Here is a 26,756-nt window from a genome sequence, read left to right as displayed (position 1 = left end):
CTGGTAACTAACTAAAGCGTCGCTTAGATTATTACTCCGGCGTCAGCGACGGAGTTGAAAATTTGCCTCGGTTTTGTTTGTTTTTTTTTCGTTTTAATTTTTTTCTCAATATTTTTCGTCGTCGCAAGTGTTTTTTGCGCGAAATATACTAGTATTTGAGTATATAGTGTATATGACCGTATTTATCTACGTTACAGTTTTGTCTCCCAAGAGTTGTCGTGCACAGCTCGAAATCTCAGACTAATTTTCTAATGCGCGATTCGATTTCGCTCGCATGATACGGCAATTCCTCCAAGAGGAACAAATAAACCGTTCTTTTGATGTTGTTTGATTAAGTTTAGATTTAATTGGGATAAGAATATATTTAATACAAGTAGATTTTGGTCCTATTTTAATAATATCGCTGCTATTTCGCCGTTTAACAAGATGTGGTCGTTTACGGGTGCGTTGAAACGTCGCAGTTAATTGGAAAGGATTGAAGATTTAATATAAGCACGAATTCCAAAGTTTAAGACAAAGTGAACGTATTTTGCGGTTGTTTTACATTTTTTTAAACAATTGAACTTCTATACTTTTAAAAGTACGATGTGCTTCTGAAATTCGCGATCGAATAACATTTAGGTTCGCAAGGCATATAAATGAGTTTATTAAAAATTATACACAAGCGCCAGATATGAGGTATGCTGCAATTTCATTGGTGGGCTACTAGACAGATATTAGCTCATATCTGTCTAGTAGAGAAAGTAAACAAAATGGCTGAAAGATTTGGGAGTTGAGTGAAATAGAAATCCAAGCTTTAGTTGATAATAGCACACCAAAATGCACCGAAAAGGCGACAAAGTTTGTGTGTATATAATAAAACAGTTATTCTGCTCACGCTTGTCGTATATGGCCGATAGCCAACTCGGCGCCTCGTCGGCTATCAGCTCATATACGACTCGAGTTCGCAGAATAACTCTTAAATGAACTGTATTGTCTATGTTCAGAAGCTTTATATTGAAGACTGGCACGTGCGCGGCACGCGGAAGTTAACGCCAGAACAGGCGTCTTATTTAGATTATAATCTAGCGACGCTTAATGGCGACGTTCTAAAATTTAGAACCCATGTGTTTTAGAACATGTGAAACCGGTGCGAAACAATCTACCCCAGGCAAAGAACTCGCCTGCATGCAGCTCCCAATTAAATTATTCTCAAAACTAGCGCATGCAACAGCCAAATACCGTTAACACGCACTAATCGCAGTATAATCGAAGGAAACTAGCTCGATATAAGTCGATCTGTTCTTTAATTTACACCCACTTCCCAGAAAAAGCACGCGTTCCCATATACGCCTTTATTAGCACCACGTTGATTATTTCAAAAATGTGCTGATTGCATGTGCACTGAACAAATTTGATACGGAAGATATGAAAAACTATTAATTCAGACACAGCAGCAACCACCATTAATAACTTTTAGCAATTTTCGAAAGGCATGAAGCAGGAGGCTTTTTTCAGAGAAATGCAACTGAAGCTACTATAAATTCCAATACTTTTGTATACATATTGGCAAAATATTTTGATAGAAAATCAAAAGTAATCATCCACGTTTATTCAATTTTCACGGCAACTGCTATTTATTTCCACACATTTGATTCCGCTGACCAAAGTTTATGCGCCCACAGTAACACTTCTCGAAAAGTACATGCTTTTATTTGCTACTAATGAAGCGAGTGATAATAAAAATTGAGTATAATATTATTTTGGGATATCTGAAGAAAACTTGTAGATATTATATATAGCTGCGTATTTGAAGCTTTTGAAGGTGTCTAATAGAAACATTTATGGTTGGATTTAGAACATCTTTTATGTTGTTTAGAACATCTTCATCAGTTGTGAAATCTATGCTCATAAAAATTCTAGGTATTTAACAATAATGGTTTTCTTGACTGACAACTACGAAGGTGGAGAGAAATGTTTCCCCTTGGCTGACAACAAGACATTTTCTCAGAAGGCAAGTCATGTCGTAATGATATCGAATCATCGATGAAATCAATATTGATAATATCGAATACGTGGACATATATACTGTATATAATGTAAAGTTACCAGAACAACGATAATCTTATATAGAAACAGCAAAACATAGCTATTAGTGCAGCTAAAACGGTAGTGGAAAATTACATCATCAGCAAGTCTTTTAAATCTTCTTCGCAGGTTTAGAATTATCTCGACAATGGTCAGTGCATGAAGATAGCTTGGAGTACACACACATCCCCCCTTGTCCTTTCCCTGTCGAAGCCACTGACTATAAAGCCCCGTTTACACTAAAATTGGTACTCGTGCCCAGTTTTATTAGTGCTCATGCTACCAATACAAAGCGCGAGCACAAAGCCGTGCCGTTTCGGTAAATTAAGTGTTGAGTAGGCGGGGCGTTTTGAACAAAATGCATAATTAAATGCTGTTCATAATGCATAATTAAATGCTGTTCACCATTCAAACTTACAAGAATATCCATAACTGGTGAACTATGCATTAATTTTTACGTTTAGGACTTACCTAGAGAGTATCTTGAGAAATGCAATTTGGCAAAAAGCTGTAACAAATGCAACCTACTTGTTAAACCAAAGCAAGGCAAAGCACTTCTATGGTATAATCACTTATTGAATACCAAAACTTCTTGGATGGGTGCACTTGATGCGTTTTCCAGTCATGGCGATTGTGTATCCGATGGTGAAAAATGGATCGCAAATATTTGGATTGATATCATAGGAGATGGCAAACACGAATTAAGGTCATGGAAAAGCGGAACAAATTGGATTAAACCCGGAAATAAAAAGGATGCTGAAATTTATACATATTTGGGTAATCCTGACTTGAAGCAAAGTTCGAATTACACTCAGTTTAAGGAAAGATACTCTCCTGTCATGAACACAAAACCTGAAACGAATACTGATTTTCAGGAAACTAGGTCGGGTAAAAATTTAGGACATAGTAAAATTCTACAGTCAGTACTACTTCTTTTAGCCGAACTTAAACAGGATGAACTGTATATTGTTGCTGACAAGTTAAGAAAGGAAATGACACCAAGAAGATTTTTGGAGATTTTCTGTAAAACACATACATAGCAGCAAGCATTAACAAAGTGATCAATTACAACTGTACAAGTTACATTTAATTTACCCTCAACGCATCCATAACAGGGGTATTTTTATTTTCCTAATGGCTTTATTATTATACTAAGGACGGGTTAATATGAGACGGGTCAGCACGGTTTAGTCGGACTAGCTCAGCAGTGCCGGAACTCGCTTCACCAAAGGATTACAATGGTTTTCCGTGCAGGATAACGTGATCCATGCACGAGGGATGTTGCGAGACTTTTGAAAAGTGTAAAAAAAACGAGCCGCAGTCGAATAAATCACGCTATTCTGCACGAAAAACATTTGTGAATTGTTTTCTAAAACAACTACAGTGAAACAACCATATCGTTTTGAGAATCCCGCCAAAAACTCGCGAGTGCTTTTAAATTCCTCGTGGAGGAATTCCTCCTGATTTGAACAATGAAATTGCATGTTATTATATAAATATTATTTCGCAATATTTGTAAAATAGTCAGCAGCTGAACGAAGCGAGATCTCGTCTTAAACAGGTTCATATGAAAACATCAAGCGGCCAGCAAAAGCGCGAGCCCGCCCGGTCTCATATGAACTGTTCTTTCCATGTTTGGATATGCTCCATACTCCCCCTCAGGGAATAAATATAATTGTAATATAACATCTATAGTACACGCGTGCTGATTGGTTGAGAAGCGTGTTTCAATTAGACAACGAAGCGAGTTGTCTAATTGTTTTTGTACACACCCTGTACGCACTTCAAAATCAAGCCAGGAACAGTTGATGGAAAATGAGTCAACTATAGGTCCTCCGGCTACATCTGTAGCTCAGTGGCAAGAGCATTGCACCGGCATCGCAAAAGCGTAGGTTCGATTCCTGCCGGAGGACCTATAGTTGACTCATTTTTCCATCAACTGTTCCTAGCTTGAATTTGAAGTGTGTATAATACCACTCGAAATTAAGACCTTTTAACCTCTAGAATAATCTTGTACCTAGATAATTATATTAATTCCGAGAAAATAATCGATACACCGCAATTACATCGAAAAATACATACATTATACGGTCGCGCGAGCGAATTTGATTATTATTGTTATTATTTTATTATTTAAAAATATTTGAAAACGGTAGTCCTTCAGGGCACGTATAGGCTCCTGCTTTTCGAGGAGCCGTTTGGGAACTACTTACTACAATTATAATACAAATATTAAATTAATTAACAATTATATCGCACACAACTATTTTACTACAATTATAGCCTACATATACTATTCAGAAATTCATTACCTAGAAACATCAGCTGTGGTCAAGAATGAATTAGAATTTTTCAAGGCTCTTTTGTTCCTTAGTTTCATCTGGTAAGCTGTTCCATAAGGATACAGCCGAGTAACAAATACTCTTTCATAAAATTTCTTATTGGTTTTCCCAGAGAAAATTTCACATTATTACTGCGTATAACTGACACGCTTGGTTCTTCTTGATTTGAAACATTTGTGTAACTGATTTTGGCATGGTGTTATTTTTGATTTTGTGCATAAAAATATATTTGTTTCTCTTATATAGTCGTTTTATATAGTCGTTTTCTTAATGGAGACCAATTTAGCTCTTTTAATTTAGAACATCTTTAGTCCTGGTTTCATATGTTCTGCCCGTAATCGAAATGTGACAACACAATAGCATTGTACATTTTTAACAAGGTCGATTGGGGAACAAATTTCTTAATTCGTCGAATCATTCCTATACTTTATGAACATTTTGAAACGATATTTTGTATTTGCTCGTCCCACGAGAGGTGCTTATCTAGGATGACCCCCAACGTTTTAGTTTTGTTGACTCGCCTTATCGTTGAGTCACCAAGTTATTGATTATAGGGTTTGCTAAAATGTTTGAAATGCGTTGTCGTGAACCAACAACCATATATTCTGTTTTCTTTTTATTAAGGGTAAGTTTATTAGAAGTTAGCCATTAGTGCACATTCTCCAAGTCGATATTTAATTAAGTGCTCTTGTATTTCAAATTCAGTTTTACCTTGAGTGGAAATATTTGTTTCGTCAGCAAACATATATGCCGAGGATGATGATAGACAATTCGGAAGATCATTTATATATAGCAGAAACAGCATGGGGCCTAAGTTAGAGCCTTGTGGTATACCACATTTAACTAGTCTTTCCTTAGACATAGTTTGATCTATCCATAATTTAGATCCTATATTGGTAAGATAGGACTTAAACAAAGCTAGATCACGGCCTCTTATTCCATAATAGTCCATTTCTACACAGTCAAAGGCTTTTTTAAGGTCAAGGAAAATAACTCCATTCAAGCACCCTCCATCCATGTCTAGTAGCCATTGGTTTGTAGCACGGAGGAGAGATGTTTGAGTGGAGTGTTTCCTCCGAAATCCTGCTTGTTGTTCAATAAGCAAATCGTTCGACTCTAAGTACGTGAAAAGTTGTTCTGAGACTAATTTCTCAAAAATGTTTGCAATACATGATAAAACAGAAATAGGTTTATGATTGCCACATATTAATTTGCTATCAGATCTATGTATTGGCGAGATTATAGCGATCGTAAAGTCGTCAGGAAATATGCCCGAGTTCATTGAAGCATTGAATATCGCTGATAATGAGGGAGCTATTTCTTCAGCTGCATCTTTGAGCAGTTTTGGAGAGATTCTATCATGACCTGCTGATTTACATGTTTTCATTACAGAAAGTAATTTGTAAGCGTCTATTTGAGAAACATTTCGCATAGAAAATTCTGTACTTGTGTGGGTTAAATAAGATTCCGGCGTCCTAACGCTATTTGGTATTTCATTAGCCAGTTTTGGGCCGACTTAGCCGACGTTTTGGGCCGATAAGTTTTTAAAGCATTTGCAATTTCAAGTTTGTTTGTTAACACTTGATCGTCTTGATGGATTTGAGAAATTATGGTAGTTTTTGAGCTTTATCACTGAGTTCATTAACCGCTTTCCACATTTCTTTACGATTACTCTCGCATTTATTCAAGGCATTCATAAAATATTCAACTTTTGTATTTTTAGTTAACCTATTTAAATTGTTTCGAGTTCTCCTATACCCGTCATGAAATTGTTTGTTTCGATCCGGTTTTTACTGCCTTTCTCTTCAAGTAATCTCTTTGACCCATGGCTTGTCTAATATTATTTGTCATCCACGGGGCATATTGGCTTCTTACTCTTTTAGTAATCGGTGGAGCATGAATATGGGCAATAGTTAAAAATATTGTTTTCCATTTTTCCCACATTACATTAGGGTCTAGCGATCTGTTCAAAAATATTTCGTCGTTTAATTGTGCGGAAATATCTGCTTTAAAAATTATGGCATTATACTTCTTAAATTGCCTGGTTTTGACAGTCTTAGGTTCTCCACGGGGAATGGAAATACTTCTTTTGATATAAATCATGCTATGGTCACTGATTCCCAAATGTATAACTCCTGAGGCAATATAAATCGATTAGTGTTTTAGTTGTTAACGTAAGTCAGTTGTTTTTGTATAAATAATTAATTGCTCGAATTGAAGCGTATTCATAATTTCGGGTAGCATATTTGTGTGAACATTGGCTTCATTATTAGCAAGAAGAGACCAGTCGCAATTGAAATCCCCAATCAAAATAACTTCCTTATTTTCAGAGTCCATTTGGGTAACTAATTTTTGGAAGGTATTATTATTATTATTATTATTAACTTCATATTTAACCAGGATATTAAGGCATTCTTGTGAACTATTCGGTGGTCGATACCAACTATTAACTATAAATGGTTTGGCTTTCGGCTTTATGATCTTAAGTGTTAATGTCTCACGATTGTCTCAAAATTTAAATTGCTTAAATCATTTCTGACCGCAGCTGAATTTCAATTTACTTTATGGTTTAAAAAGCGTTTGAAGTTACCCGCTAACATTGTGGTTCCTCGCAGGTTGAGGTGAAGACTATACTTATTCAGATGTGGTTTAAGTCCCCGATTGCGTTCTAGACAAAGATTTTCTAATTTCTTATTATAATTATTAAAATAATTATTAATTATTATTAATCCATAATTAATTATTAAAATGGCGTAGCGGCAGAACCTCAACAAGACATGACAAAGTGGAAATTTATCCCGCGTCAGACTTTTACGCGGTTTAGACGTAGCCGTAGCCGTTCTCGTTGGCTTTGCCAAACTCACTAAATTAAACTGTGAGGAGGCAAAGAGGACCTACTTGGACAGAGGTCTCACTCGGCCAAAAAAGTGTAACGCGTTGCCAAAAGCTTAGCCATTGCGCATTTGAGAGGCACTTACCCCCCCCCCCCCAACTCAAATCAGACAAATCTCAAGATAATCTGATCATAAACTCAGCCGGGAACAAATTTTTGCGGTATTTTTTCTTGTATAATCGCCTTCCATTTTCCAAGTTTTCGAGGAGCTAACGCGCACTGGCTAAGCTTCTCGTCACACGCAAACATTAGCGTTTGTACAACAGTTACACCTGAGTCTGTCCAAGTGACAGAGGACCTACTCGAGCGTTGTTCAGGAGGCCCACGGAATTAATTATTTCGTGTTTGTCACACGGGTTCAAGAAAAATTGTTTTACCGGTTTGGGTAAATATAAATTTAACTAGAAATACATGCATGCAGCAACCCCTCGCCATTTCGAAGCAAACGAAGCAAAATATTTCCCGAGCTAGCCAGACCTAACCTTCAATATTATGAAATGTCCTAAATGTAAAGCCGATAGCTGATGTTTCAAATATTTAGGAAACAAACACAGTCGTAAAGGTGAAGTGAAATCACCCGTTTTCCTGCTGCTTTCCGTTGCATTAAGTTATAGACTTTCACAGTTTAAGTGAGAGTTAATACTTCATTATAGCTAAAGCTTCAAAACATCAAAACAGCCCAAATAATATAAATAACCAAGCAGTGAACGTCGAATGTTGTTTTTCGATTATTAAATTCATGCAGTGATTGCAGTCGACTATATATAAACCTTTAAAGTGATATTTGTTATATTAAAACTCCGAATTACACTTTTAAGGACTCTTTTGGAAGTTAAAACGATGATGTAAAGCCTTAAATAGTCGGTCACGTCTTCGCAAAACCGAGCAAAACTACATACCGTACCAAGGGCATAAAATGTATTCGTACAGCAAACACGAAATAAACCTCGAAATAAACAAAATAGACTCCTACCATTTCAAGGATTATAATCGAGTTGTTCCTTTTCAGCGCTAATTCCTCCAGTTCTGATAATATTTTAAACTCTTCCCAGTGTTTTATCTGTTTTTTGATTCCACATTTCATATTTTGTTTTCGAAATATTTTTTAAAAAATAGTTTGCAAAATGACAGTTAAATTGCTGACGTTTTTCACTGAAACACAAACGTTTCGTCTTAGCCAATCAGGAAGTTGCTGATTACCAGTCTACACTCGTTCGCATTTCGCGCATGCGCACAAGTACCATGACCATTGAACGTCCATGACACTTGGGCAACTTTGGATTCCGCTATGTTCTCCCGGGTGTAATTCCTAATCTCCGCGCGGAATTAGTACCCTCGCACGGTGCTCCGCACCGGCTCGGGGATTATATATTATAATTTATATTGTTCAATTTAAAAAATAATGTCGGTTGAAATTTTTATGCGATGAGCAGATGAGCATGTGCTCATGAGCAGTTATGAGCATGTGCTCATCTGCTCATCGCATAGAATTTGTAAATTGTAACCGATCTTCCACGTCTAATTTGAAAGCTCCAAGCTTAAAGCTCCAGGCATAATGCTCCAAGCAACGCGTCGTCCATAACACCAATATTTCGTTGCTTGGAGCTTAAGCTTGGAGCTTTCAAATTAGAGGTGGAATATCGGTTACAAATTTTATGCGATGAGCAGATGAGCACATGCTCATAACTGCTCATGAGCACATGCTCATCTGCTCATCGCATAAAAATTTCAACCGACATTATTTTTTAAATTAAACAATATAAATTATATAATATTGGGCCTGAAAAATTTCAATGAGCCGGGTGCCATATTATGCGATAAAAATTTCAACCGACATTATTTTTTAAATTAAACAATATAAATTATATTATATTGGGCCTGAAAAATTTCAATGAACCGGGTGCCATATTATGCGATGAGCAGATGAGCACATGCTCATAATTGCTCATGAGCACATGCTCATCTGCTCATAAAACTACATTACTGCTCGATAACAAGGCATTTTCACGCCTCAGTGCACAGTGCTAAGGGAATGAGCTGCCAATTTTGCGGAAGACACTTTAATCGTGGTTACAATCAGCGTAGACACGAACGGGAATACTGTCCATTACGAGAACAAGAAAAAAACATGTCTCAAACAGACTCGGACACTCAAGAAAGAGATTTCCGTGACGATGTCTCAACAACTTCTACTCAGCAGTCTGAAGTTCGACGACGAGTGACTCAGAATCTGGAGAAGAAATGGATCCCTGGATACCACTAATAGAGGAAGCAAAACAAAGAAGTAACACAGCTTTCGAGGAAATGAAAGAACGCCTCATAAACAGAGGTTTCGACGAGCAATCTGCTAAAGAAAAAGCTTACTTGAATATTATGCCTAGACTCCAGAAAGAATTAGAAAATATCTATCAGAGCGCCTTTTGTGGATAAGACAACTAAAGAAAGATTCAGTACATAGGAAAATAATGCACACAAAAGATGCGTTTATTCCAAAAATGATGATTTTGACCCAGAAGAAGCAATAGAAGCTGCAGTTGATAAGAGAAAGTTTCTTATTAAAAGGCTTTTAAGCGACCACGAGATTGAAGATGACGAGGAAAATAAAGACAGTGAAGAATATGACGATGGTGATGATTCGACTTTAAATTTAACCCAATAGCAAAGGTTTACCGAACCTTTCTTAAGGAAACCATGGCAAACGAGCAAAGAAAAATAATAAAACGTTTTAGGGGAAATTATTATTTATCGCTGTATAACTAATTGCAGACAAATGAATGTTAAAATCGTTATTCCATGTCTGAAATGTTCTTCTTTCCGGCGGCTAGTTCATAGCTACATTTTCATTTTATCAACAAAAATTTCAAGTGGGTATGAAATATCTCATTGAGCAGATGAGCATCTGCTCATCGCACAAAATTTGTAACCGATATTCCACCTTATATTCAACGCAAGTACACTGTGACTCTTTTTCAGTCTTTGAGTAACTCGATAATATGAAAATTGATGTATGGAAATGATTCGTGTGTCAATGACATGTTGACATATGATATGAGGACGATAAAATCAAGGTTAACGTATGAACTGAACTGTATCACAAAAGAAAGCATACACAGAAAACGAATCTTTAGAATGAACATTAGTCTAATGGTACTAAATATCGACATACAAATGTGTAACCCTGGTAAAAGAAAATACATTCTTCGCAAATTCTTACTGTGTGATAAATAAAACGGCATTTGTGTAATTTGAGGAAATTGTTGTCGAACAAATGCATGTGACCGTGCGTACTTACGCTATTATGCGTACTTACGCTTCATTGTGAAACAAGGTGAAAAACTGTGTCCATCTCCCTCCTGGTTTTTATGGAAATATTTTCGGCATATATTTTTTGTATTTCATATAAAAAAGATAAAAATGTTCACTCTTTAACAAATGGAAAGGCGACGTAACTTTGTGCTCTACGTCTGACGTTGTGAATGTCTTAATTCACTTATCGGGACAGTGAATTTTAGTTATTAGTTATTTTATAGCATCCAGGTAAGCCGGTTTTTCTAACAATTTTGTTTTTTTGCCTTTGGACTTTAGTATAAACTGATTACCAAAGGTTCTGAGCCAATGAATCCATCAAAACTTATGGTACAAACAGCAAATATACTATTTTAGACCTTTGGTACATTACAGTGCAATGTTATATACCCCAACTTTATCATTTTTCTTGACTTGTCTGGGGAAGGAATTAAATTTCTGGCAGTGTCAATCTTTTGAGTTTGGTCTATGTTGTTTTCATGATAGCAAATATCAATGTTAATAGGTAAACCTTTCTCCCAGTGAGTTGACTACAAGATCTCTTCATCAATTAACATAATCTGACTGAGAAAGGTGCCGAGTGGGTGCTGATAAAAAAGTAATTTTTGCTGCAAACAATGTAAAATTTCAATCTCTGATAGTGGCTATTAAAGGCTAGTTAATATATTATCTTGTTTGCCTTGTCAAATCCAAAGTCAATTTATCAATTACTATGGCTCGTAATTGATTTTTATTTTGCACCTTGTGAATAAATCTCGATCAGATCTCAATTTTTATTTTTCAGGATGAACTATGAAGTTAAGATGCTATGAAATAAAGCCAGATATGACTTGTCATGCAAATTGCTGGAACATTGAACTGAGATGAATACAGCACATTATACACATTGTTATGAATGTGCATTATTGTTATTCTTAATAACCATGTTAATTGATTTTGTTGTTGGCTGGTGTTTTTATAACAATTGTTATATTTATGAAAAAAAAATATAAACATGCATTGACTGCATGAGCAGTGTGTCTTCAATCAGCACCCACTTTTATAATTTTCTGTTTAATGTATCAATTTCCAAGGGGCTATGTTTAATTATTAGTCTAATCAGCTAGGAATAATGGGTCTATGGAGCCAGAGAGGTACAGCTGCACTTAGCATTAGTCAGCTGCCCAGCATCTTGCCTCAGCTTTGGCCTCAGTTGCTTGGACTATGCATAGTTAGCAAGATTAGTCAGCATAGATATAAAGTCCTGCAGACATTCAAGAGAACATCATTAATAATTGCATACTTGATACTTTTGGTAATATTTCTGCAGTTCAGGGTTCAGAAAAGCCTAATTGATGTCCATAAAAATCCAGTTGTCCTCAAAATATCCGACAAAAGTGCCAAAAAGTTCAAGAATTTGTTAAATTTTCTATAGGAATGCATAAATAACGAAAATATGATTAAAAAAAATAAAAAATAAACCTGTCAGTTATTGTCAGTATGAAAATCTTTAGTTTTGTCCACATTTTTTGACGTTTTAATATATATTTGTACTCGCATTGCCAAAAACAGCGTCTACGACTTGCATTTATCTTCAAAAGAAACACTTTATTGCAGGCTAGGCCGAAAAATACATCAAAAAAAAAACAAACAAAAAATTTCACGGCAAAAAAATTCATAAAAACCAGGGGGGAGAACCTGTTGTTTACTAAATCCAGAAGGGGGAATGCTGCTGTAGCGGGCTCACAATTGAGCCCGGTCAGTGGTAACTACCATGGGCAAAAGGAACCATGTGGCGTCAGCAGAGCTTCTGCGGTTGCGCAGAAGGGCGAAGTCCGCCATGTTTTTGGCGACAAAAATTGCGGCGAAGTTACCGGAAAATGACCAGCCGGTCCTCCAGGAAATATTATATAGCTCAGTGGGGGGAACCTACTGACCACCATAAACTGGAACTAAATATTATGTCAATATTATGTTAAAGAGACATATAAACTCTCTTGAAACTTTACACTTGACGTAGGAATATATGTTATCTAATTAACAGTGAAGACTGTTTTAAACCAAAACAGTTCTTCTTTACATAAACTCAATATATGCAGTTGAAACTACACACTTGATTAACAAATTGACGTAGAAATATGATATGTTCTTGAATCAACAGTGGAATGACCCATAATGGTGTCGACAACATATTCGAAGCAAAATACGGCTGTTTTAGACAAACACAGTTCTTGTTTACATGGAAATAAACATTTCCTTCTCTATTTCTAATTTCGCCAGAGGGAAGACGAAAGCTCCTAGGCATTCTTGAAACGGTTGTTAAATCGTAGGGAGGGGGAGAAATGTCTTATCCGCATTTTATTATTTTTGTCCGCAATCCCCATTTTATTATTTTTGTCCGTTCGTCCGCCTATCCTTCCGTCGTTGATGTCATTCCATGTACCGTTTCATCTCGCCGTTAACTGTCATAGTTACTGTTGCCTCATACACCACATTGCTGATCAAGCATTTGCGTAATAGCGTCCTTTTTTCCGGCAGTTGCACGTTGTCGTTTGTGGTTAGTACGTTGTCTTGGAAATCGTTGGTACCTTTTTTGAGAGGACTTGTGGTCGGAAATGATAATTTTGACATTTGGCATACAGCTATAGTTAATCTTTACTGCGTTCCTGTTGAAGATTTTGTCCCGATTGCACATGCGCATTCGAGAAAAAATTGGGTGTTCCGAGGGTAAATTCCGTTTAAACAAAACCATTTTCACAGAGCAGCAATGTCGTAAAATTCACAAAGCGACATACTTCCTCGATTCTTTTTGAATGAACTTGGCAAACAAAGAATTGTCAAATAAGACAAGTAAAAATGATTAAAAAACTCTTAATCTACCATTAACCATGCAAAAAAATCGCTATAAACACAAATAAAGTTTACCCCCCTTGACTGACCAAGAAACGGGTGTTCCGGGGGGGGGGTTAATCCGTTTAAACAAAACCATTACGGCAGAGCAGCAATGTCGTAAATTTAAATTGATTTAAATTGCGCGCGTGCAAGGTCAATCGGGTTCCGTAGTAGTTCCTCGATTCTTTTTGTATGAACTTGGCAAAAGGGCCAAAGAATTGCTAATTAAGACAAGTAGAAATTATTCAAAAATCCTTAATCTTTTTCTTCTAAACTTTGCACTAAAACGAAGTTATCTTACGTTTAACTACATAGATCTAGGATACGAGGAGGGATTTCGTTTTAGAACAAGCAGCATATTTGTTTACATTTTCAGTAAGCCAATCAGAATGCACAAATTTCGACTACTTCCGGTAAAAAGTTACATCATTCGCCACTCAAAATTTAGGAATTAAAAATGTAAACAAATATGCGAATTTGTTCAAAAACGAAATTTCTCCTTGTTGGCCTAGGACGTGTAAAAACAAATTCGTAAAAGCCCGTCAAAAACATGTTTCCTTTCAAGACTTTCTGCGAGGAAGCCATATATAGCAACGCGGACTAATAAAATGAGTAAAATGAGAAATAAAAAGTGTGAATATAATGTGTGACACTGAAATGAGTATTTTTACGAAAAAACTGAAAAAATACTAAAGTATTTGTACCTCGTGAGAACTCCACGCAAAATCGCCTAAGCCGCGGGGAAACCATCGAGGGTACAAGCTGTCCGGGTCATGGTATCGCTGAAAAATTCCATTGTCATGTGGTATAAAACAAATTCAGTGGTTGGACAAGTTATAGTTGAGAGGTATATTTGATCAGTAGTACAAAAAATAACAAATTTTGATGTTTAAAGGGGATCTTATACCTTACCGTCTTTATTATGCACCTTCTTAAAAATATCTCAATGTATAAGACCACCTTAATTAAGAAACCGGCACAGGCCTTCCTAGTAACCATATCACTAGTTTCGTGAGAAAAAAACACGCGTATCATATAATTAGCACTCTATACAACACATGAAGTTCAATGTTAACGTTTTTTTATTCTGGAATTCGGGCCAGGATGTTCTATGCCATCGTTTGTCTACTTTGTTCATCGGGAGAGATTGCTTTTAAAACTTGCATTGCTGCTTGCGGGATTCTTGTACCTAAAATCGCATTAGTTGAATTACTTTGGTCCTTGGAGATAACTATTGCCACGCAAATTTTAGTATTGGATAAGTTCCAATATAACCAGGGAGCAGTGTGGCAGCGTCTTCAAACAACTTAGCATCAAATGTGGTATAAAAACTGCCTAAAATAGACAAAACAATTCTCGACGTTTCGACCGAAGGGCCTTCGTCAGGAGAGTTAGTATGAAAATAAATAGGGGAGAATACATGTTTTTTATGGGGACAAAACACGTGATAAAAATGGGCCAATAGAAGACAAAAAATCAAAACAAATTGGAATACATTACATTGTTACAGAGACGCCTGATTGTGGGCTAAGAATAGCCATGAGGGAAGCCTGATCAGGTCGAAACGTTGAGAAGTGTTTTGTCTATTTTAGGCAGTTGTTAATTATACCACATTTGATTTTAATCAAAATTCCCATTTTTTTAATCAAAATTTTACACTATAGATGCGTTATCGAGAGTGAATTTTTAAAAAAATTCTGTCTAGTTAATGAAAAACAATTGGCGGTCACCGAACTTATTTGCGATATAAACTCGATTTACATCTATTTGGCAGCCATTTTGAAAACGCTCCGTTGCTACGGCAACGCCTGCCAAGCACAAGTTGTCATCAATGGTTCTGAATAGATTTCGGCTTTAGATATGTTGCCTGATAAGTATATAAAATTTTAGTCTTCTAGTCAAACAATTAGATTCTTAGCATGTTTAAAACGTGCATCTAAAAATTTCAAGAAACTGTAGGGATCCACCTTAAATCATCGAGAAAAGATAGGGTGTCCCAAAAAACCAAAACTATTGAAATTACCGAATTTTTGCCTGTGGGGATTAACGCAACCTATAAAATGCTAAATTAAAGAGGGACTTGTCGAAGACGATGATGCTTGAGTTGTAAATTTAAACATTGCTATTCATATGTATGAAGTGTGAAAATAATATGTGGGTACAAGCAAATTTTACCGTGATCATGCATAAAAATATGCTTGGCAACAGGGTGCTTAGGCATTCAAACTTTAACTATTGCATTGTTATGGATGATTTCCTGTACAGGGTGTCTCAAAAAAAACGAAAACTATTGAAATCACCCATAACAATGCAATTGTTAGAGTTTGAATGCCTAAGCACTCTGTTGGGACCCACAGGTGTATAAATGTTTACCATATTTACCAAAATTTATACCAAAGTCATACCAAAATTTGCTTGTTCGCAAAAATGATATTTACTAACAATATTTGCAATTTACAAATATGGGTAACAATATTTAAATGTGTATCTCAAGAACCATGACCTTCGACATTTCATAAGTTGCGTTAAATCCCCACGGGCTGAAATTCGTGAACACGGCATTCAAATTTTAACAATGAGTGATTTCAATAGTTTTCGGTTTTTTTGAGACACCCTGTACAGGGTGAGTAAAAAAACTGACACCTTTGAAATTCAAATTAGCCGCGAACTTATGGCTGGAATATGACAATTCAATTCAACATGGGAATCCATGTGTACAGTTAACAAAAACGATTTGATAAAACTGTTCTTTTGTATTTACAGAGCTTAGAATGCTTTTTAACTCCCAAAGGGAACAAATATTATGTTTTAAATTAATTAATATGATATGCTTTGTATACCAATGAGATATTTTAGGCAACTTCTGTCACATTACAGCTGCTATGCGCTAATTTGAATTTCAAAGGTGTCAGTTTTTTTTACTGACCCTGTATATTTCGAACACCAAAACGATTTTATAAATATCTATGGTGAACACATACCCGGACCAAAAACAGCGGCAATGCCTTTTTCAAAGAGAAATTCGTAATCCTGCGGGGGAATGACTCCACCACAAACCACGAGAATATTGCTGGAAACAAGCAAATATTGATGCTATAAGTACAAATTTTCAGCTGAAACAATATAATTTAACATTCGACTAGTGATTCACGCAAGTCAAGTCATTGGAAATATTGATGCTATAAGTACAAATTTTCAGCTGAAACAATATAATTTAACATTCGACTAGTGATTCACGCAAGTCAAGTCATTGAAGACTCGCATTAAAAATGGAACACACATTGTGTAGGGATTGGCGCCCTCGCTACATTTTCACTCTTTCCCTTCAGCGAGTCGCAGTTTGAAAGCAATCTTTCCCTAACAGAGAGAAACTCCATAAGGATGTTTTGAAGGGTTAAATACCTTGTAATAGTTAAAAAGTACTGCACAGTCTGCACTTCAAACTTTATAACAATTCAAATGAAATGTCCATATTTTGGTGTAATGTCGTTATATCACAGCGATGTCGCTGCATGGTCATATTTGACACTCATATCAGCTCATATTTATTATACTTCAAGGCAGGGCTTCCGTAATTCACTTGCATATAGAATTTCTCGCACAGCGCTGGGATTGGTGGTAAACAGGGAGAAACAATTGCCCTCATAATGGAGCACTTTTCTAAGGGAATTTCCTTAGAAATGGAAACACTGCTTCAAGATAAGGGACTTTTGGCTAATCGTTCAGTTGTATTAGACACACCTTTTGTCCTTTGCTTTCAAAGCTTCCACTAATTGCGGTACAAGGGTTTTATGTCCAGCAGCCTGTGTACTTATTCCAACTACGTGTACGTCTGCATCACAAGCCTGTTGGGCAACTTCATCTGGAGTCTACAAAATCATTATGGATACGAAAAATACCACTGTCACAGTATAATATTCATCTTGACTTTTACATGATGCAGCATACAGGTCAGATCACTTCTCAAATCATGATAATTTACAGTTAAAATGAAGGGAGGAGATTTAGCTATTATATTTTACTATTATTTGGGGGATATACTTAATTTTACACTTCCTCCTTATAGACTTAATTTTATACTTCCTAGCTTTTTTGGAGAAGCTATAACAGTCAGCTGCCATTTAAAAAAATATGAGCGGTATATATGCCAACTTAGGCATGAAGATATCAAACACCTATAGCATGCATGAATGAAGGCTTGTCCAGTTCAGTTTACACGAGCGAATGTTGATGCAATTTTAAGTACGTTTTTCGTCCTTTAATAGCTGTGAACGAGTAGGTAAGTAAATGTTGTTTGCTTTATTAAGGCGAATTGCTTCTTTTACGGCCATATGATTTTTCACTGCGTCATGAATAATCTGTCAAACTATACTGATGATAAATAACTACGTGTTGCTTTAAAAATAACTACGTATTGTGAAGTTGCCTATAAATAACTAACTACGTATACTACCTAAATACTAATATCATACCTGAAAAAGAGGCCCAATGTCGACATCAAATCCCAAATCCGCAAATCCTGTTGCAATAACTTTGGCTCCTCTATCATGCCCATCTTGCCCCATTTTAGCAACAAGAATCCGAGGGCGTCGTCCTTCCGCATCAACAAATTTCTATAAAAGGAGAAGTACCATTAAAAATTAATTTACGTATCTATAGGTATTGTACATACAGTACAAAGCGAATAGAACGGTTACTCGGGAATGATGTTGATTTTGAATTTACATGTTCACACATATGCCAGAGTTTAACATGTTCGTTTTCTTGCGACTTTAAATCGAATAAAACTAAAGGTATGATTCCACAGGCGCGTTTTTCTTTGGAATTGCAACCGCTAGAAACATTTCTACTTGATTGTTCACAATTCGCGATTCGCTGAAAAATTTCGCCCACGGAATCCGGCTTTAAAATTTAACAAATTCAGGAAGAAAATAGTTTACACATGATTAAATTAAAGACAGGGTCCAAACGTATGATATCAATAGCAAACAGATCTTGTGTTGTTCCTTAGCCAACAAAATTTCTTCCTGACGAAGAATAAAAAGCCTAGCTGTAAGATTTATAGCGTAGGCAGCAATTAGCAAAACAATGTTAATTGAAGGGATCAGCTTACTTCCACAGCATGGAAAGTTCATAATAGATTGATTTAACTTCAATAGTTATGAATTCACAGTGATAATTCTTGATATCACCGTCGGTTACGTTCAAGCGGTTCAGGTGATGACGCAAATACATGCATGTCGTTGAATCGGGAAAGGGTACATTTTGATACTTATGTATACGTGTTATATGCTAATTATATATGTGCTTTTAATCACGTCAATTGTCGTGAATCAAATATGGACAAGATACAACTTATATCTGTTCCGAATCCGAGTGTTTCGAATTTAATGCTTTTCGATCTCCATCATCCAGGTCTAGCAATATTATATGTGATGTCTGTAACTCACCGCGACCTCATTCAAACACTGAGTGATTTCATCAGAATTCCCATACTCGGACTTGTAGGCACCACTGACCATGCGATCACTGGCAACATGTCTTCCAAATACCTTGTAAATTTTTCAGTAGAACACCTAATCACTTTGTTTATATTATACAATTATTATATAATTAGACTACATTAGAAAAAAAATTCAGACCTTTTCCATCGCGAACGTTATTTCTCCCACAGTGCATCTAACTCTTGCAGCCTATATTAAAATTAGAAAGCCTGTGAGAGTTAAGTGTGTTGTCTGGTCCAAACTTCGCTCTGAGCACAACTAAAAGATAAGTGTCACACCCTGGGAACAAAGATGACTTCATGTATCACTCATCGATGTCTCCCTAGTTTTTTTGAAAGTGTATTTCCCATGCGCTAATTTTTTTTCCCTATGCCAGCTGGTATGCGGTCGAGAAGGCAATAGGTTGTGGTATACAATTTTTACATACAGGAAAGAGTATCATATCGAGTTGCATGTAAACTGACTGAATTACAATTTTAAAAACTTCCATCATGCATTATTATCGTCGCTTTACCCCCTGACTACAGGCGTTAAACATAATGAAAAAAAATATCTGGGGCGAAGTCGATGATACCCACTGAACAAATATTATCAATAAAAAAACCTTGACAGCAAGATCTAGGAGGTTTCCTTTCTCAGTTTGACAACACTCAGTGATCGCCGCCATTGCTTCTTCTGCCTGCAAAACAATAATAATCGAACTTATTACCGCAAAAGCAACAACAGGCATGTTGCTATATATGCTTATCACAATCACAGTAATAGCCTTATCATAATTTAGTGCAGTAATTATTAGGACGTTAGTGGGGGTTACTTCTTTGCAGTATGATTTCACCTCGATTACTGAAATATATCACAGTCAATGCGGCTACGTCATAGTACGACGTAGCATCGGCTGGGCTGCCTATATAGAGATTACTTCATGGTTGGCGAGTGCGTACGATTTTTACGCACGAGTTGTGAAGGATCGCAATACGAACGAGTGAGCGCAGCGAACGAGTGAGTTTGCGATCCTTCGCAACGAGTGCATAATAAAAATCGTACAAACGAGCTAACCATGAAGTAATTTGTTTATTAAATTTGTATATATAGAGATCAATTTGACAACGACACGCTTTTAACATACAAAAACACCGCGAGCAACAAAATCGAAACTTTATGCACTTTATTACCGTTCAGTTTCTTTGTAATTTTGTTTAATAGAAGTTAGACATTCTTTCCGAAAGATTTGAGAATGTGCTGAATGTAAAAATATCTTGAATATGAGAATTATGTTTTGAATCTCACTCTTATATCTCGACTCCATCTTGAAAGAAAATGTAAACAAATTGCCGTCAAAATGACATATGACAATTTTTCACGTGTGTGAAGAATATCGTACGTCCAATCAAAAGCCGTGTATGGCATTTTTTCACACGTGAAAAATATCGTACGTCCAATCAAATTGCATGAAATTAATTTGCACAGTGAAATACGATTTTTATTTCATCATTCTGCTGTGCATAAATCTCTATACACATATAATAAATGATATTATTGTATTTATCGCTGCGAGCCTCCCTATATCCTTGAATGTGAATGCGTAGTGCTTCTATTCGCACTTCGCGATCTCAATTGACGGGATAATTCTCATCAACATAACCGTGATATAATATTATACAGGGTGTCCCAGTAAAGGTGGAGCTCGAATTAATTATGTATTCGCTAGCTTTGTTAAGTTTTAAACAATTAATTCGGGTTCCGCTTTTACAGGGTTCTTACGTTTATCATAATATAAACAAGACCGAGTCGTTGAATTCTGGATGTTAGAAGCGGAAATGTAAATTATCAAAAGTATCTGACACTTTCTCTATCCAAAAAATTAAGCCAGGGCACCTCATCTACCATTAGGTTAGTTTACCAAAAAACTTCATATATACTTACAGCATTTTTATTACGGTTTGCTTTTACGTCTGCAATCTTTGCAATCTGTAGGAAATGCCAAGGTGCAATGTGCTATTATTCAAGCATCTATTAAATGATTTGTATAAAGAGCAACAATACCCTTTTCAATACCCTGATTAACTGATTTATGTATTTTTCAGGAACCTGATACGGGTGTAAAAATTAAATCAATTTCCCAAAAGAAAATCAAAAAATAACCGAAAACAAAAACAGACAAGACGCTTGCTAAGCACCTACCCGAACTAAAGGAGCTGCTTTTAGCGCAGAAAGTTTAAAAATAAAAGCAGAAGATTAGCAGGCACTGCAAAAACATCGCAGTTAACTTAAAACGCGGGCTGTCTTTAAAAAAGGAATGGGGAGTCTTTGAATCGTCGATTGCTCACCCATTTTAGCAACATAATATATAATATTTTGAAATATAATATAGGCGCGCAGTCTTTTAGTTTCGATCGAGTTTACGGAATATGCGTACAGATTTAATTTTGATCGCGCAGAATAGTTCGTGTAGCTTCGATCGACGACACAGAATATGCATGAAGTGTCGTTTAGTTTTGATCGAGTACGCTTAGAAAGCGTACATTCAGAAATACTTGGGTACGCATAATAAAATGCACTATTACTACGCTTTTTGTTAACGTAAGGTGTCGTATGTCAAAAAACAGACCTCACCCTCAGCTAATGTTAAGCTGGAAGTCGAATGAGCCGCTCAAGTTTGCACGAAGAAACAGGAAGTTGAATGAGCCGCTGAACGCCAATAAGATGTTCACAAATATGTCACATGCGACCACATTTATTTCGCTTGGCCAAAATGAAGATTGGCCGCGTGGGAGGATAAGTTTTTAACTCTCGCTTTATAGCTCGAGTAAAAAGAGCACTAATAATAATTAATAACAAACATCAAACACAAAACATTTGACAATGACACAGCGGGACAAGTGAGGGAAAGAACAATGCAAAGTGTAATGATGTCATGCACTGTTTGAAAAAATAAACTCAAAAAGTTGCCGCGGTTCTAGCTCCATATAAGGTGTGTCTTAAGAAATAATTAAACATAAATAATTATATTTTTTCTGCAACTATATCATTCACTTAATGATTATTATTCACAATGTAAATCATTATCAATCATGAGCTTGACATGTTACCTGGCTTTCACGAACTTTCGTATTGTCAATTACCAGAACGTCAATCTTTTCCTCTGCCTCTGGTTTATACTTATTGACTCCAACAATCGTTTCTATGGGACAAGATCATATACATGTAATAATTAGCATACCGATATGCCAGTAATTAAAAAATTCGCCGAATTGTCTTACCATTGTCTTACCCTTGAAAAAAGCAAGAATCTTACCGCTTCCCGAGTCAATCCGAGCTTGTCGCCGAGCAGCGCATTCTTCAATCCTCAACTTCGGCATTCCTTCTGCAACAGCCTTTGCCATTCCTCCAAGATCCTCAACCTTGAATAAAAACCATACGATCTCACACAACCAAGACTTTTGACCAGCTAAGAAAACGTTACGTTGAAATACTCGTTCCTACCAACCTCCTCTATGATTTTTTCGGCAGCGTCATAGAGGTCATTAGTCAAGCATTCCATAAGATACGAACCAGCCCATGGATCAATAACCTGAAGTGGGATAAAAAAAGGAATAGAAAGCAAGATATGACTTTTCAGTTCAACCTCGTTTATTTACCTGGCTACACTCAGGATCATTAATTTTCAAAGAAAATAACATTTTGAGAGTAAGTGCTAATAAGCAAAGAATAAGCGCTTGCCCTGTGGGAATGCAAAATAGGATTAGACTAGGTTACCTGCAAGGTAGGGATTGCTGCGGGCATTAAAAACAAATTGAACCAAATATCATATAAGAACAGGATTGGCAAAACTGTACAATTGTTAAAAAAAATATTACAAAAGCGTTGAAATTTGTGAAATATGTGTCACACGATCACGTCGCAACTAATTTAACAAAGGGCGTGTTAAGGTGAAATTTTTCTTGCAACTTGGAATTCTGCTTGTAATCAGTAAAGTCAATGAAGATATGCCATATGGATCGGAAAAATATCAACGCAAAACACGTACTTTGGCATTTTACATTTCTAAAGAGTAGAGTTGTATTGCAAGTTGCAAAAAAATTGCATCGTGTAACAGGGCCTGAACTAAACTCTAAAGTTAACAAAATAAGAATATAAGTGACTCTTTAGGAAGCTTACTATATAACTTTGCGATGGCTTCCAACAGTTATATAGAATCTTGCTTGATTGTTAAATATCGCCTTAAACATGCACCCTGAAAACTCACATTTGGAATGCCAGTTTCCTCTTGCAAAATAAGTTGGGTGTTCCGTGCAATTCCAGCACTGAATGGTGTAGGTAGCGCCAGAGCTTCGTCAAATGAGTTGGTATGAAGAGATTGTGTACCACCAAAGACAGCTGCCATTGCTTCCACTGTTGTGCGCACAACATTATTGTATGGAACCTGTCACGATAAAACGCAATAATTAAAAGAAACCTTATATAACAACAACAAACAGGGATAACAATAAAAATACTTCCTAAATGAGATGCATTAAAGAATTCTGGTATATATAGCATTGAAAAGGCTCAAAACGTTGGTGAAAAGCGCAGTTAATTCACTGTGTGTCTTTATACAACCAGATTTCTAGCGCAAGAATAAACATCGCACTATTGAAACTATGCATTTTAAAAATTTCAATAACTACTACAAGGTGACTGCTAACAAATAATTATATAGTCAGAAACGTTGACAGTGTTTATCAAGTGAGCAATGCTCCATGCAGGGTTTTAATTTTTTTTTAATTTTCGTGATTGTTTTACCTCATTTTTAATCTATTAATACGCACGTTTTGTTTTTATTATTTTTATCACTTGTGCCCGAGACATCTTTAATTTAAAATTTCCAATTACTACGTATATGGATTGCGTCCAGAAACCCTATAGAAATGTATTTTTACTGCAGCGTAAGCGAAGGAGCGGAATAATCGGCTATATTTTAGGCGGTTTTGTTATAATTTGTGGTCACAAGTGTGTTTTTCGCGAAATATACCCATGGAGGGCTTCCCCGAACACTCGACGCTCTTGCACTGGGGATTGTACGTGAGTGATCGTAAATACCATGTTACAATTTCCTCTCGCAAGGTTGCAGAGTGCACTAAAAGCCAAACCTAATTGTAATGCATTTCTTCTTTCGCTGTTGTGAGTTTTCAAAGTTAAGTCAAGTTTAATGGTGGATTTTCGCAGTGTTTTCATTATAATTATACAAGTCGATCGGCATCGCTGCTTATATTTGAACATGATTATATTTGAACAACGTACGATTTTTGGTGGTTTATAACCATAGCTTATATCTGATATCATGACGTCAGGGGGCATCTCGTCAAAACTAAGATAGGACGCGCCTGAGGTAATACCGTTCCTTCAACAAGAGTATAAAGGGCGAAAATTCTAAGACTTTAAGTTCTAATTTACGGCTAAGGAAAAGCAAACGTGTTTCAGCATAAAAATATAAAATGCCGAAATATAAAGTGCCGAAGTCATATTAAATTAAGGAAATGATAATTCAGTTTTGTCGAGGATCTTACTTATATGATTGGTTGATTTTTATACTCAAATAAGTTGGATAGAGGTGCATTGTGACAACCGTAAAATACATCAATCGTGGTGCGTACTTGTTCCGTGAGAGACCATCCTGACGTTTGACAATGACATCGCAATAAATAAGACTTGGGATTCCTAGCATCAAAGTGTTTTTTGATAAGGTGTGCCCAGAGTTTTCTTGCTGCTCTTAGTTTAGCGATCTCCATGTAAAAGTTCATACCAATCCCCCAGAAAAACGATAGACGTGGAGCAAATTTATCAATGTCAAGACCAGCTTTAATCCCTTTAGGAAATAAAAAAATAAAAATAAAAGTATGTTCTTTTATAGTATAGGGGACGCCATATGAAACCCAATATGAAACGGTGCGTAAAGGTGAGTTTCACACGTACTTGACAAATAATTTCAAATTTTCCGCGCGTACCCCCTTCGGCCACGATTAACATTTCTACCTTATTGCGCCATGCAGGAGGTCCTTTTTTGCCAATGTCCCCACTCAAAATTCCTTAAAAAGCCCCCGAAAAAAGCAAGCAAGGAGGACAAACAATTTTCCAACAACATGTCTTCTGACAATACAGCAATCTGCCGTAATCATAAGTAAATCGTATACTGTGCATCCTGTCATTGCAAATTAAACAAGACGCCTGTTCTGGCGTTCACTCCGGTGTGCCGTGCACGTGCCAGTCTTCTACACTGACCATAACACTGACCATAAACAATACAGTTCATACTCATTTAGGTGCCTTGCGAACCTAAATGTTGTTCGATCGCGACATTCAAAAGCACATCGTACTGTAAAAAGTATAGAAGTTCAATTGTTCAAAAATGTAAAAAACCGCATGATGTTTACTTTGTCTTAGACTTTGGAATTCGCGCTTATATTAAATCTTCAATCCTGTGCAAACTGCGACGTGTCAACGCACCCGTACACGACCATATGTTGTTCACCATCATGATATCATTATCAATGGCGAAATAGCAGCGGTATTAGTATTGTATTAAATATATTTTTACCCCAAATAAATCTAACCTTAATCAAACAGCATCAAAAAAACTGCTGATTTGTTCCTCTTGGAGGAATTGCGGTATCATTCGAGCGAAATCAAATCGCGCATCGGAAAATTGGCCAAAGATTTCGAGCTGTGCACAAAACTGTGACGTAGATAAATACGGTCACATGCACTTTTCAAATACTAGTATATTTCGCGCCAAATGCATAGATCAAGGATGTGATACCCATATCATTCATTTTCATTTGTAAACATTTAAAATGCAAATTGCACAATACCTGTCCGACAATATTCCAATCCATCAGCAACAGTAAAGGCCATCTCTAGAACAGCATCCGCCCCGGCTTCTTGCATATGATAACCAGAAATGGAAATACTGTTGAACTTAGGCATATTCTTAAAATAACAGTTGTTATTAGTGAAATTTGATCGGAGAATAAGGAAGGTTCAACACGTAACGGCAATTGTACCTTCGACGTGTACTTAAATATATCTCCAATTATTTTCATCGAAGACTCAGGTGGAAAGATGTAAGTATTTCTGACCATAAACTCCTTCAAAATGTCATTCTGTATCGTACCCGTCAACTGACTTTGCTCCACTCCCTAATTTTTTTGTAAAATCTGAGGTAAATTCAAAACAGTTACGTGGTCCTGAAGTTTTGATATACCTTTAAACGATTTAGGGATCGACCACTGACCTGTTCCTCAGCAGCCACGATATACATAGCTAATACTGGTAGTACAGCGCCGTTCATTGTCATAGAAACAGATATTTTTCCCAAAGGAATACCATCAAACAGGACCTGAAAAACGATACGACGAATCGACTAAACGCCTTGACAAACATAAATTGGAGGGGTGTAATAGGAAAACTCGTTATATTTTTCAAATTACATATTTACATATGACGTCGTTATCTCCTGATTTCTATATACTACATTATTCTCCTTTTTCTTTAAACAAACAAAATGTCAACAATAACAATATGAAGGCTATTGATAAAAGTCCTTATTCGAGTTCAAGTTCCTTGCTTTGTTAAATGTTTCTATTGAAATAAAACCAGGCTGGAAACGTTCTGCCGGTTTTCTAGTTCTTAATGACTTTCGTAACTCCTGCTGTTCTTTCCTTGGTTCCCCTTCTTCTTGATTAACTTCGTTTTGTTGTTCCATTGGTCATCGCTGTCATCCGTTATAACTTTCTT

General features: G+C 36.3%; 2 protein-coding genes across 2 annotated transcripts in view; one reads left to right on the top strand and one right to left on the bottom strand.

Annotated features, from left to right (window-relative positions):
* Positions 1–3,362, top strand: part of LOC114541303 (transmembrane prolyl 4-hydroxylase-like) — a 34,732-nt gene extending 31,370 nt beyond the window's left edge. The window contains exons 9-10 of the mRNA XM_028561237.1: positions 1,903–1,993; positions 2,532–3,362. Coding sequence (XP_028417038.1) covers positions 1,903–1,993; positions 2,532–3,107 — 667 coding nt within the window. The 3' untranslated portion in view covers positions 3,108–3,362. The remainder of the gene's footprint in view (positions 1–1,902; positions 1,994–2,531) is intronic.
* A 10,932-nt stretch (positions 3,363–14,294) lies between these two features.
* The window catches only part of LOC114541304 (methylmalonyl-CoA mutase, mitochondrial-like), a 43,226-nt gene continuing 30,764 nt past the window's right edge, over positions 14,295–26,756 (bottom strand). The window contains exons 6-21 of the mRNA XM_028561238.1: positions 26,254–26,358; positions 26,024–26,158; positions 25,832–25,949; positions 24,617–24,828; positions 23,230–23,406; positions 22,471–22,554; positions 22,279–22,384; positions 22,073–22,164; positions 20,907–20,951; positions 19,588–19,662; positions 19,122–19,172; positions 18,930–19,031; positions 17,952–18,092; positions 17,221–17,348; positions 16,461–16,549; positions 14,295–14,668 (exon numbers count right to left, since the gene is read on the bottom strand). Coding sequence (XP_028417039.1) covers positions 14,589–14,668; positions 16,461–16,549; positions 17,221–17,348; positions 17,952–18,092; positions 18,930–19,031; positions 19,122–19,172; positions 19,588–19,662; positions 20,907–20,951; positions 22,073–22,164; positions 22,279–22,384; positions 22,471–22,554; positions 23,230–23,406; positions 24,617–24,828; positions 25,832–25,949; positions 26,024–26,158; positions 26,254–26,358 — 1,740 coding nt within the window. The 3' untranslated portion in view covers positions 14,295–14,588. The remainder of the gene's footprint in view (positions 14,669–16,460; positions 16,550–17,220; positions 17,349–17,951; positions 18,093–18,929; positions 19,032–19,121; positions 19,173–19,587; positions 19,663–20,906; positions 20,952–22,072; positions 22,165–22,278; positions 22,385–22,470; positions 22,555–23,229; positions 23,407–24,616; positions 24,829–25,831; positions 25,950–26,023; positions 26,159–26,253; positions 26,359–26,756) is intronic.

This window comes from Dendronephthya gigantea, unplaced genomic scaffold (assembly GCF_004324835.1).
Source record: "Dendronephthya gigantea isolate DGI-Jeju-01 unplaced genomic scaffold, DenGig_1.0 000279F, whole genome shotgun sequence".
Lineage (NCBI taxonomy): Eukaryota > Metazoa > Cnidaria > Anthozoa > Malacalcyonacea > Nephtheidae > Dendronephthya > Dendronephthya gigantea.
Note: the sequence above shows the minus strand (reverse complement) of the source record. Positions and strands in the feature narration are given on the sequence as shown.